The 14,357-nt window shown below is 37.5% G+C and overlaps 1 protein-coding gene across 1 annotated transcript in view; it reads right to left on the bottom strand.

Annotated features, from left to right (window-relative positions):
* Positions 1–14,357, bottom strand: part of ADGRV1 (adhesion G protein-coupled receptor V1) — a 538,620-nt gene that overhangs the window by 438,393 nt on the left and 85,870 nt on the right. Inside the window, exons 25-28 of the mRNA XM_055564426.1 lie at positions 7,662–7,791; positions 4,851–4,931; positions 3,306–3,445; positions 885–1,494 (exon numbers count right to left, since the gene is read on the bottom strand). Of these exons, the coding sequence (XP_055420401.1) occupies positions 885–1,494; positions 3,306–3,445; positions 4,851–4,931; positions 7,662–7,791 (961 nt within the window). The remainder of the gene's footprint in view (positions 1–884; positions 1,495–3,305; positions 3,446–4,850; positions 4,932–7,661; positions 7,792–14,357) is intronic.

The following is a 14,357-nucleotide window of genomic DNA, read 5'->3' as shown; positions in this document are numbered from 1 at the left end:
AAGATGTCTACTTAATATCATACTTACTAATGTTATCCTAAAACTGACATTAAATTGATATTAAATTAAAATCACCAATCTTGCTTCCTTTTCTTACTGCCTTATTCCAGGAAATCTAGATTCTTCTCTTTATATAAAAACCCCTATCTAAAGTCATAGGTCTTCAGAGAGAGATGTGGCTAACGAACAAGCTACAGTGAGCCCCCAGCTCAGGTTGGCTCTGTGATAGCAGCCCCCACTCCCTCCAAAGCTACTGAGCCATGACCCCGGGGGGAGAGGCTGTTCTGTCCAAATAGAAGCTGCAGAACCAGATCCTCTGCCCAACACAGGTCATCACTCACTCCTCATTCCTCATTCTTATCCCCAACCAGGGCCTTCATCTCGACTCTCAGGATGACCCCCAAATTTCCAGGTCTTCTCACTACTACACAGCCCTTTCCCCCTTCCCTCATGCAGTTGCCAGATCCACCATCTCTTTGTATTGCTTCCCACAGATACAAAGAGACTCTGTTGGTTAAGGAACCATCTAGGGTGGATCAAGGTGAAAGAGACTCAGGATCTAGCTACGAGGACTGTCCTTGGAACCCCAGATTGATTTCAGAAGGTTTCAGAAGCTACAATATCTAGTACAAATAGTATAAGAGATCAGTCATACCAGATTCCATAAGCATTTCTAAAAATTTAGTCTGGGACTGTAACAGTTTTAAAACACGACAGCACATTTTCACATGTCCTACTTCCATTTACCTTATAAACCCTTGTAAGAGGATGCTAGTAAAGTCAGAGCTTACTATTTTTACAGAATTTTTTACTATACCGAATTCTTAATTTGTTTCAGAATTCTTACCTCTAATAATAAAAACAACACACTAATGGCTACTTACTTGGGCGATTCTGCACTTTCTCTGTTAAAGTAGAGTTGAGTAGTTCAACAAACAAAGACTCAGATCTTTCTGGCTCATCATCATCCAAGACTGAAACAGTTATTGTTGCCTCACTCTGATTGGCTCTAAAAACAGCAAATCCAGAAGCTGGTAAATAGTCTTTCCCTTGAGTTGCTCTGGCTAAATTAGGTGGAAAATGAGGCGGTTTTTCCATATCGTCCAGTGTTGCATATGTGACTTTAACTTTTCCCAAGAGGCCTTTTAACCTTATTATTGACAACGTGATGTTCTGGGTTGCTTCCTCCACTTTAATAGGTCTATTTTTCTCAGAAAAGATGAAGACCCCGTAAGGATCATCACTAGCCAAAACTATTAGTGTGGCATTAGTATGAACGCCTAGAGAGCCACTGGAGACGCTGAGGATGGTCACAGAGAATGCTTTATCCAGTTCTGGATCTTCATCAGGCAATATTTCCACTGTGATGTTGGCGCTCTTCTGTCCAATCTCAAATGTGACATTGCCAGAGGTGAAGGCCAGATCGCCATCAGGGTCAGAGTCTATGCTCCAAAGCAAAGTCACTCGAGACAGAGCCCCATGACTTCTCATAATCTTTAAAATATTTAATATTAAAATATGTTAAAACAGGCATTAAATCCACCAACTTAGAGATTTGGACATACAAAACAACAGGGTATTAATTTGTAATTTTATTTTATATTAGCTGTTCTGAAGAATATAAGATTCTTGAAGGCAATGCACTACCCATCTTTGAAGACCCTCAGGGAGTCCCACTTAAAACGACTATTGTATGAAATGACAGATTGAAGCAACATGCTTATATTCTAACTAAAGCACAGCTGTTTCATTTCTGCAACTACAACATATATCAGTAATAAAGCAAATGCAATTAACAGTGTATTATATTGTACATTCATGAAAATGTTTACATTTCCTGCAAAGACAGTATACACTTTATTGTAAGGAATAGATGACTGATAATTTTTCTGAAAAGTTAGCCATAATACTCATTTTTTAAAACAAATTATATTTAATTTCAATGTACTATGGAAAACAAAAATTCACCAAAAAATGTACTCAACCCAATGGTATATATTTACATATTTAAGAAGCAAGAAATGCTTTTGTCAGTAGTATGTTAAAAAGAATGAAAAATCTTTTTTAAAAAAATCACTTCAAGTTACTGTAGTGTTAGTCGCTCAGTCTTATCCGACTCTTTGCAACCTCATGGATTGTAGCCCGCCAGGCTCCTCTGTCCATGGAATTCCCCAGGCGAGAATACTGGAGTGGGTTGCCATTTCCTTCTCCAGGAGATCTTCCCAACCCAGGGATCAAACCTGGGTCTCCTGCATTGCAGGCAGATTCTGTACTGTCTGAGTCACCAGGAAAGCCAGACTTCAAGTTAAGTCCCAACTAAAAGTAATTTTTATACTTAAAATAAGAATGCTGATTCAGAGACAGGAATTTTTATTAAAAAATTTCTTTATAAACTTGGTGCTTTCCCTGAATCCTTTTTCTTTTCTTTCTTGAGTAATTAGTTATCCTTTCTAAAGCTGTTTAATTTATTCCACAACAGTTTACTGCAGATCTGCCATAAGAATACAGAACAGATATATTTTGAGTGATCTTTCTTCATCCTTTGAATAAAATCTGAGGACACTGAGCAAGCTTCTGGCTCCTCTAAATTATCTAACAATAGAAGCCTTAATTCCTACTGGATGAATGTAGAGTAGAAACACATATACACACAGAGACCACATGGAGATGGTATTATTATTGCTATTCACAAATGTTTTGCATTTTCTTTCCTTTTGGGAAAGATATAAGCCAGGATTACATTTCTCTACCCAATTACTTTTGTGTTGTCATGAGACATGCTTTGACCAAAGAAGTTAAATGCAAATGCTGTGAATGACCTCCAGAAAGAAGCTGAAAAGCCAGTGTGCAGTTTCCCCCAACCACGTCTCCCTAGTCAGTGGAGACAGAAGTATCTGTTGAGTTACAGCCTTTGCAACCCTCAGTCCTAAGTGATTGATGACAGCCAACTTCAGATGGGACATAAAACATGAGTGAAAAACAGATCTTTGTTGTAGTAAGTCAATTAGAATTTGGAGATGTTTGTTGCCACAGCCCATCTGAATTAAGATAGAAAACTATATTTTTATATTAATAGATATTTCTTAAAGAGTCAGGAATCCTCAGAATCACAATGCATGCAAAATGAAATACAAAGCAAAAGACAAATCACTGTTTAATTATCAATTTGAATTGTCTGTGCCACTAGATTCAGTACCCCCCCACTTACATAGAAAAAATTAACAAAGTATACCTTAATATACAATAAAACAGTGTTTTTAAAAAAAACAGAAAACGTCTAGGACTGGAGGAAAGAATGTACGCACATTGAATACAACAGTGCTGTATCCATCTTCTGGTTCTGTTCCGCTGACAACGAGTGACTCAGGGCTAAATTCAAATACACCATGAGCATGGTCAGAGGCTGCTATAGTCACTAGAATTTGGGAAGCCACTCCTAGACTGGCTGCATGAATAAGTTCCAACAAACAGAAGAAAATGTTAATCAGTAATTTACAAACCAAAGGGAAAAGCAAGGAACAACTTTTTGAAAAGAGTGGTACCATTCACTGAGTATGTTCTAATTTGCTTCAGAAAGAAAGGCAGACAGAAACGGCTGCCACAATATTCGTGCTTTTCTGACCTTCCTCTGTTTGGGCTCTAACGTGACATACAAGTGCTGTATAAGCACTTGAAGATGAACAAGGAAAACTTGTTTTTCTTTTTCTTCTCTATGAAAGAGAACATTCTTCCACACAGAGCATAGGAGGAAAGTCTCTCACGACCTTTGCTGACCTTGGAAGAACATGAGCCAAAATGACTCCTACATTTATAAAACAGTAGTTTTTCTATGATTTTCACCAACCTGACTGCACAGATTCTTGGCTTCCAAATGTGCAGTAATTCTACTCCTATTTTCATCATATTACGATATAATAGATCTATCTTTCCTGGTCTCAAAGTCCAGTCCTATAACTAAAAAGATGCCAAAATCTAAACAAAGAAGTACTTTTGTCCTAGGAAGTATGTTCAGCTTTTATGTTGAACATTAAATATGTGGACAAGACAATAAGGAATCCCAAAATTAGGACAGTAATTAAATATAGAAGTTACAGGAGACATTGACAGAAGTCAGGAATGAGAGGGGTGGTAACAACTTCTGAAACTAAAATATAAAACCTGACATTGTGAAAAAGGAATGTTTTGTGCATTCTTCAAAAGGAATCTTTTTGAGGGTTAGCAAGAGTCCCTCCTGACGAAAAACAGATAGTCTATGCATTGTCTCTTTATATGAAAAAATATTTGAGGTGAAAAAGCTGAATCATATTTATATACACATCTAATTCAAAAGACATCCTCTTTTCAATATTTCCTTCAATAAATTGGCAATTTATTCTCCCATTTTCTTACTTTCTCTTTCCCATGTGTTTGATTAAATGCAGCATAAAATGACTCACTTGCTGTCGTAAAGAAAATCAGTACGACACATTTTACATGAAAATATAAATATTCTATTTATCTCTTTTTTAGGTATTCAAAGCTATGTAAAAGCTTTTCCAATAATCACTTTTGTACATGGTACCAAGCAAAATTTATGTTATAATTAGAATCAGGAAACTTCATTAGGTTCACAAAGAGAGGAGGAGAGTCTGCGTTTCAGAGGCAGATAGGATTTGATTTTGACTTGATCACTTTCCAGCTGACTTATAACAGCATGGAGTAAATAATACTTGATAAAGTTGTGCTGCCTAATGAGACAAACTATATAAAGGACCTGCATATAGCGGATATAGATTAATGGTTAGTATTGTTGTCTCTAAAAAGAAAAGTTAAAATGCAGAATAGTAAAGGGCCTCGGAATAGCGGCTTACCACGTCTGTGATTAGCTGGAAGGAAGAATTCCATGTCCCCATCACCACTACCGCTGCCCTCAACCCTAAAGAGTTCAGTCACTTCTCGAGGAGAAACACGGAGTCACGACCCACACAACACACATTGACACGATGAGAAAATTGAGAGTTCTTAAAACATATCCAGCAAAGAGGAAACTTCAGTAATACTAGACATGCATTCTTTCAAATAAAACAGATTAGGTGGTAATGGTATAATATTAGTCAAGCTACCAAGTTATAAAACTTTCATTCATAGCTTCAGGAAAATATTCCACATAGGTTGCAACTGGCATTTCCCATTTCTGCCAATTTAACTAGTTTTATCTTTAAATTTTCACTTTGTAGCAGTGTAAATTGTTTTCATCATTTATACAAATATTTTTAAATATCTGTGTGTATATATCAGCCTATACTTAGTCCTATAAACCTGTGACAGTCACCTTCCCACTTACAACACTATGTGTATTAGTCACTCAGTCAGGTCTGACTTTTTGCAATCCCATGGAGTATAGCCCACCAGGCTCCTCTGTCCATAGGATTCTCCAGGCAACAGTACTGGAGTGGGTAGCCATTCCCTTCTCCAGGGATCAAACCTGGGTCTTCTACGTTGCAGGCGGATTCTTTACCATCTGAGCCACCAGAAAAGCCCACTTACAACAACTAATTCAAAAACTGGGGAAATGCATCTAACATTTCCCTCTAGCCACACGCTTAAGTTCTCACATTTCGGCACCTAGACAAGTGATCTAGAAACCTCGGCTTCAGCCCTGGCTGTGACAGACACCAGCTGTAAAACCTTCAGCCAGTCACGAAAGCCCTTGGCACCTCACTTTTCTCACCTATAAAAGGTGCCTGCTGCCTTTTACACAGAACTGCTTTAAAAACCAAATAAATGATACCTTAGAAAATGAGGGACCTTGGCAATATATGAAGACTGGTTCTAACTTTACTTCCACTACATCTCAGAAGCCAACCATTATTTTACCAAGTATTTGCAAATAAAGAAGGCAGGAAGGGCAGCGGTGGAAAAGGAATAAGAGGAGCAAGATGACATCCACACTATGTGCTTCTACGATATCCCTGATTGACATGTGAGGCTAAAGTCTGCCCTGCTCTTCCGGGCTTCCCCTCCCCGGGACTTGGATAACCCAGACATGAGGACTGATGACACCCAAAACCTGAAACAGTCAACGGATTTCAGGGAATATCCAGTGCATGGCTCTGCTTTCATATTAACCACAGGTTACAAGGAAGAGGGGCGAAATTTAATCCCAATGTATCCTGACTAGCATAGAACACCTACTCGGGTGGCTGTCATATGTAGAATGGGTCTTACAGGCAAAACAGTGTGGAATAAGGATTTCTCCTTTGATCCCCACAAAAGCTTAGTTCTACAAGCTATTTCACCTCTTAGGCAGTCCAGCTATGACTCGAGGAATGGAGGCCAGCATCTAAGTTCCTCTACCTCCAATCCCCACTCAAGGCAGGCTGGGAGGATCAGATTCTCTGGCAGTACTGCCAACTTAGGACAGTGCAAGACTGGTTTTCAAATGAGTACCCATGCCCAATAATATACAACGATATATATTCTAGAGATACAGAAGGAAGATCCTCTATAAAATCACAAGTAAACACTATGATCACAAATAGAATTTCTAAAGAAAATCTGATGTTCCTTATCAATCAATATTATGTAAGGCTCACTAACATTTTCTCTATTACCCAAGTAGTTTTCGCTATAAGTAATACAAAGAACAACTTTTCAAATACTTCACAGTGACTTCTGATTAATGAAGTCCTTTCATGAAAATAACGATCTGGAAACGGGAGGACTTGTCTCTTTGAGACAAGCAAAGCTGCTACTGTTACATGACACCAGCCCAGCAGGGTGTCCAGCTTACTCTCGCTGTTTTATGTAGTCCGCCAAGCTGTGGTGCTATTTAATCATTTCCCTGACTTGTCCTCTCCTTTGGTTTCACCTGGGCTTTGGGAGAATAGGGAAGGAAAACATGGGGAAATTCTGTCATACTTACCCCAAAGTCTCATTAATACTAAAAGACAATCTTAGTATTTCTGTCCTACCCAATTTCTCCCCCTTGGATGGCTTATTCAGTACTATGACTTTCTTCATCAAAACATAAAAATAATAACAAGATAATAATACCAGCTTTGTAAGGGAAGAGACAGATCTGATGAATACAAATTCTTACACTTATAAAGATAATAACGTACACATCTCATGTATTCTATAAACCCCCAGCAGCACCTGATAATCAAACACAGAGATACTTCTGCAAAGAAACATATACAGTTTATCTGGGATGAATAAAATCTATAAACAGCCTCTCTTCAATACAGAGGAGTTTTGCCACAAAATGGATATTTGACTCCAAAAAGTCTGTGATAAATCAGAGTTTTCAGCATATTAGAAATGAGAATATTGTTAACCTGCTTTATTGATAATTACTTCATAACAGGTTTCCTAAGGGGATTAATTTTGACCTATTCTACAACTGGATATAGCTAAAGGAGCTACTGTGAAAACTGAAATAAGGAAGAAGGAGAGATGATTTTAGAGGCACCTACTATGAATGATAACTATAATTCGATGATTCAGTATAATTAAATTATTTCACTGCAAAAGCACATCTACGTTAGGAAAAGACCAAAGGATAATGAAAGAGGGAAAACCAGCACAATAGGTTAATTCAAAAGTAACTTATTTACTTAATCCACTATCATGGTGAGTGAACAAGTAAACATTTGAAATTTTTGAGTCACCATTCTTACCTCCTCCTTCCAAGTTTAACAACTCAACTTTAAAGGATTTCTCCAATTCAGGAATAGAATTATCAGTGATATTTACAGAAATGTACTTAAATCTTTCTCCTGGTTGAAATTCTAAGGTACCAGCAACACTCTGAAATATAAATAAAAGGTTTGTTTATTAGATTATAATTATTTTGTGTATGAATGTATAAGATGAGAACGTTTACTATGTCCCAGATTGTTATAAATACTGAAACAGAAGAAGATAAATATAAAATTGAAAACATTTAAGTGGCTATGAACAGTGATTAATGTAAATTCTAAATAAATACTCTCAAACTAAATAAAGTAGATGGATTTTTATTTCTCTTACTTGCCTATTCATCAAAAAACTATTAAGGCAAATAAATCTGTACAGGTAACATCCACAAATTCCTTAAAAAATTAATTCAATGAGATATATGAAATTCCTTTGATTAAGTATACTGAGAACTATTCAGTTTACATCTTTGAGTAATATAAATACTGCTACTGCTGCTACTGCTAAGTCGCTTCAGTCGTGTCCAACTCTGTGCGACCCCACAGATGGCAGCCCAAACAGGCTCCCCGGTCCCTGGGATTCTCCAGGCAAGAATACTAGGGTATAATAATAATAATGATGGCATTTTCATTCCAAAAATTTCCCCTAGCAATAATAAATATTGATCCACTGGGTATTAATTGTTCTTTGATTATACTCTCAAATGAAATTCATAATATAGATTTCCCATTAAAAAAATTCATAACTAAGAGAAAGATAAAGAATCTTGAAGTCTTAAGGTCCTTTTTTCTCCCATTACCTAATATAAGCATTTTCCCCTCAAGTCATGAGAATACATTTTAAAGATGTTTAAATTTTTCTGTGGTTAGGTTTTGTGGACAGCTATATTTCATCCTATGGAACAACTAATGATCCTAAAACTAAACTGAGGAACCCAAGTACCAATCCACTTAATCACTCATTTATTAATTTTTTTACAATACCTTCAAACACATAGCATGCACATGACATCATTTAGGATGCTTAGGACTCAAAAATAGTCAAGACATATCTCTATCTCTATGAAAATATTCCAGAAAGAGAGTAAAGCACAGGATAGAAAACAATGGCTATAAAAGACATATCGTCGGCTCAAGGAAAAAAAAGTACCTTTGGCTAGTGTCCAGTTATCAGAGGAGTAATTCTACAAGTCTTAACAACAGACATAACATTTGACTGTCTTAGGAAACCATATCATTTAACCCTAGCAATATCTTACACAATTGGCCACTCCCTCACTCTCTGGTATTCCATGATATCACACTTTCTGTTTTTCCTACCTTTTTGGCTCATTCTTGTGTTCTTTGCAATTTTAACCTTCTCCTAGGACCTGAAAAAGCTATTCTTCATCAGATTCTCTTGTCAGATATCTCTAGACAAGGTTATACCATATTCTAAGCTTGTTGGGGACAGGAGGAAAAGGGGATGACAGAGGATGAGATGGCTGGATGGCATCACCAACTCGACGGACTTGAGTTTGAGTGAACTCCGGGAGTTGGTGATGGACGGGGAGGCCTGGCGTGCTGCGATTCATGGGGTCGCAAAGAGTCGGAGACAACTGAGTGACTGAACTGAATGTCATGTATACATTTCCAACTCCCAAAGTTCTACTGGCAGACCTTATTTTATTCCACTTCACTTTATTATATTTTGCAGACACTGTTTTTGGGTGTTTTTCTTTTTCTTTTTTTTTAACAAATTAACAGTGTGTGGCAACCCTGCACAGAACAAGTTTATTTGGTACCATTTGTTCCAATAGTGTTTGCTCACTTCATGTCTCTGTGTCACATTCTGGTAATTTTTGCCATAGTTCAAATTTTGTCATAATTGTTATATTTGCTATTGTTATCTGTGAGCTTTGATGTTACTATTATAATTGTTTGGAGGCATAGGGAAAGACACCCATCAGATCAGATCAGTCGCTCAGTCGTGTCCGACTCTTTGCGACCCCATGAACTGCAGGACGCCAGGCCTCCCTGTCCATCACCAACTCCCAGAGTTCACTGAGACTCACGTCCATCGAGTCAGTGATGCCATCCAGCCATCTCATCTTCTGTCGTCCCCTTCTCTTCCTGCCCCCAATCGCTCCCAGCATCAGAGTCTTTTCCAATGAGTCAACTCTTCACATGAGGTGGCCAAAGTAATGGAGTTTCAGCTTTAGCATCATTCCTTCCAAAGAAATCCCAGGGCTGATCTCCTTCAGAATGGACTGGTTGGAGCTCCTTGCAGTCCAAGGGACTCTCAAGAGTCTTCTCCAACACCACAGTTCAAAAGCATCAATTCTTTGGCGCTCAGCCTTCTTCACAGTCCAACTCTCACATCCATACATGACCACAGGAAAAAGCATAGCCTTAACTAGACGAACCTTTGTTGCCAAAGTAATGTCTCTGCTTTTGAACATGCTATCTAGGTTGGTCATAACTTTCCTTCCAAGGAGCAAGCGTCTTTTAATTTCATGGCTGCAGTCACCATCTGCAGTGATTTTGGAGCCCAGAAAAACAAAGTCTGACACTGTTTCCACTGTTTCCCCATCTATTTGCCATGAAGTGGTGGGACCGGATGCCATGACCTTCGTTTTCTGAATGTTGAGCTTTAAGTCACTTTTTCACTCTTCTCTTTCACTTTCATCAAGAGGCTTTTGAGTTCCTCTTCACTTTCTGCCATAAGGGTGGTGTCATCTGCATATCTGAGGTTATTGATATTTTTCCGGGCAATCTTGATTCCAGTTTGTGTTTCTTCCAGAAAACAGCTAATTTAATACATATTACGTGTGCTCTGACTGCTCCACTGACAAGCCATACCCCCATCTTGCTCCCTCCTGGGGCCTCCTATTTCCTCAGATACAACAATATTGAAACTAGGCTAATACGTAACCCTACAATGACTTCTAAGTGTTCAAATGACAGAAAGAGTCACATGTCTCTCACTTTAAATCAAAAGTTAGAGATGATTATTAAGCTTAATGAGAAAGGCATGTCAAAAGCTGAGATAGGCCAAAACCCATACCCCTTCAGCCAGATAGTTAGCTAAGTTTTAAATGCAAAGGAAAAGTTCTTGAAGGAAATTAAAAGTGCTACTTCAGTGAACACATAAATGATAAGAAAACAAAACAGCCTATTGATGATATGGAGAAAGTTTTAGTGGTCTAGATAGAAGATCAAGCAAGTCACAACTTCTCTTAAACCAAACCCTGATCCACAAACGGCCCTAACTGTCTTCAATTCCATAAAGGCCGAGGGAGGTGAGAAAGCTGCAGAAAAAAGGTCTGAAGCTATCAGAGGTTAGTTCATAAGGTTGACAGAAAGATGCCAACTCCGCAACACAGAAGTACAAGGTGAAACTGCAAGTGCTGATGCAGAAGCTGCAGCAAGTTATCCAGGAGCTCTAGCTAAGATAATGAAGGTGGCTAAACTAAAGAGTCTTTCGATGTAAATCAAACAACCTTATATTGGAAGAAAACACCATCGAGGACCTTCACTAGAAAGAAGTCAGTGGCAAGATTCAAAGCTTCAAAAGACAGACTAACTTTCTTATTAAGGGCTAATGCAGCTGGTAACTTTAAGTTGAAGCAAATGCCCATTTACCATTCCAAAAATCCGAGAATGACGCTAAACCTATTATACCTGTGCTCTATAAATGGAACGCTAAAGCCAGGATGACAGCTCATCTGTTAACAACACAATTTACTAAATATTTAAGCCTACTGTGGAGAGCTACTTCTCAGAAAAAAAAAATCCCTTTCAAAATATCACTGCTAATTGACAAGGGACCTGATCATCCAGGAGTTCTAATGGAGATGTACAAGATTCATATTGTTTTCATGCCTGCTAACACAACATTCATTCAGCAGCTCATAGCCTGAAAACTCTCAGAAAGGTCTCCAAAGGTATTAACTTTCTGACAGTCATGGAGGATACGAACATATTTTTTCATTTTGTTTTAATTATTAAAGAAAATGATAATCCAACTGGAGATTAAAGATGGCCATATATGTCAAATCCACAACTAACAGCATACTCAATGGAGGAAAGCAGAAAGCATTTCCTCTAAGATAAACAAGACAAGGATGCCTACTCTCACCCCTTTTGTTCAACAAATAATTTTAGAATTTGTCTGAAACACAAAAGACCTCAAATAGCCAAAACAATCTTGAGAAGGACAGAGCCGAAGAAATCACACTCCCTGACTTCAGACTATACTAGAAAGCTACAGTAATCAAAACAGGATGGTACTGGCACAAAAACAGACACAAAAACCAATGAAAGCAAAAGTAAACAAGTCAAAACTAATAACACTTCCAAGCTTTTGCACAGCAAAGAAAACTATCCACAGAATGAAAATACAACCTATCAAATACGAGAAACTTTTTTCCAAATAATATGACAAATAACAGATTAATATGTAACATATATATACAATTCAGACAACTCAACATTAAAAAAATCAACTCAATTAAAAAATGGGCTGAAGAACTGAACAGATGTTTTTCTCAAGAGGACTGTAGATGGACAAGCACATGAAAAGATGCTCAACATCGCCAATCATCAGGGAAATGCAAATCAAAACTACAATGAGATATCACCTCACACCTGTCAGAATGGCTGACATCAAACACAGCAAATATAACAAATGTTGTCAAGGATGTGGAGAAAAGGGAATCCTCATACGCTACTGGTGGAAATGTAAATTGGTACAACCACAGTGTAAAACAGTATGGAGGTTTCTCAAAAAACTAAAAATAGAACTGTCATATGATCCAGCAATTACACTCCTGGATATATGTCCAGGATATATATTCACTGGATATAAATTCACTAAAGGATATAAATTTACTATTTTGAGGAGACAGCTATATTTCCATGTTCACTGAAGCATTATTCACAGCAGCCAAGATATACAACCTAAATGTCTGTCAGCAGATGAAAAAAGAAAATTATATAGATACATAAATAGACAGAACAGAATATTATTCAGCCTTAAGGAAAGAAGGGGTCTTCCCTGGTGGTCCAGTGATTAAGAATCCACCTTCCAGGGAGGGGGCGTGGGTTCCATCTCTTGTTGGGGACCTAAGATCCCACATGCCAAGTGGCACAGACAAGAAAAAGAAGTAAATTCTGCCATATACACAACAGGGATGAACCTAGAGAACATTATGCTAGGTAAAATAAGCCAGACACAGAAAGACAAATACTTCATGACCTCACTAATACATGGAATCTAAAATAGTCAAACTCACAGAAGCAGAGACCAGCCTAGAAATGTGCTTGCCAGGAACTGGGGGAAGGGGAAAACAAGGAGATGTCTACCAAAGGATACTTCCAAAGTTTCAGTAATGCAAGGTGAATAAGTTCTGGAGCAGTACTATACTGTACACCTGAAATCTGCTAAGACGGTAGATCTTAAACTTTCTGAAAGAAAGTGAGAAAGGAGGGAAGAAAGGAAGGGAAAGAAAACATTATCTACGTGAGGAGATGGATATGTTAATTAGCTTGACTGTGGTAATTCTGTATATGGATATCAAAATATCAAGTTGTAAATCTTAAATATATATCATTTTATTTGTCAACTATACCTCAATAAAGCTAAAAAAAAAACTTTTAAAAGAACATCAGTATAAGACTAAAGTATTTCTTTAAGAGAATGCAGAGAAGATAGTACTAAGCTGAGTTGAGATGCCCCATGGAAGGTATTTCATACCAAACTAGCTAAAGATGAAATAAATGTCATGGCAAGAGAAATATAACTTGCCCAATAAAACAAATCAGAAAACTCTGCCAACTGCAACACAGCCGAAATTAATTGAATTCACTTAGCCAAGTTTTCTGGAATTTGGGAGAAAAAGTATGCACAAATTACTGAATACTACACCCTTGTACAGCTCTTATTAGGAATAAAAGGAAAATTAAGATAATTAACATTAAATTTAAAGAAAAAGATTCTTTGGGAAAACAAATGTTGAAGGATATAAAATACTTCCTGAGAAGTACAGCCAAAAAGAAATTATGAGCATTCACTTAATATGAGAGGTGGTGATAATAAGACTACATAAGTTATTCAGGGTTACTATACATATGCCACATACAGTACATGACACTTAAAACTGCCATCAATCCTCAGGGTGACCTGTCCAACAGATAATTTCTCTCTCTTACTAATAAGGAAACTGAGGTCAGGAAAGACTGAGTCTCCGTTAAGGGCACACGTTTAGAAGCTCAGTTTAAAAGCAGTTTCCAAACTGTTTTTCTTTTTTTTTTTGCCAGTACCACACAGGTTCTCACTTGGAGAAAAAAATTAAAATTGAAATGACACTGACATATAATTTCTTTACAATTTTGGTTGTGTTCGACAGACACAGACAAGGGGATTTAAAATGTGTACAAAACATAATTTTTAAATACATATGATTAAAACCTAGAAGACTAAAATAATACAATGAAGACTACGACAGATAAAAGGGACAAGAGAAATCAATAGGATAGCTATTTAAGTGTCAGACCTTGGGGGACGGAAATACTTTAAATTCCCATAAATTTAAAGGCTTCACATAAATCTCAAACCATCAATGCTTCTTTTCCTTGTTTAATAAATTGCACGTACAGTGCCAAGCCCCTTGCAGTCCTCGAAGGGCACTGCGTCTG

Source organism: Bubalus kerabau, chromosome 1, assembly GCF_029407905.1.
Source record: "Bubalus kerabau isolate K-KA32 ecotype Philippines breed swamp buffalo chromosome 1, PCC_UOA_SB_1v2, whole genome shotgun sequence".
NCBI classification, from domain to species: Eukaryota; Metazoa; Chordata; class Mammalia; order Artiodactyla; family Bovidae; genus Bubalus; species Bubalus kerabau.
This window is presented reverse-complemented; position numbering and strand designations above follow the sequence as displayed.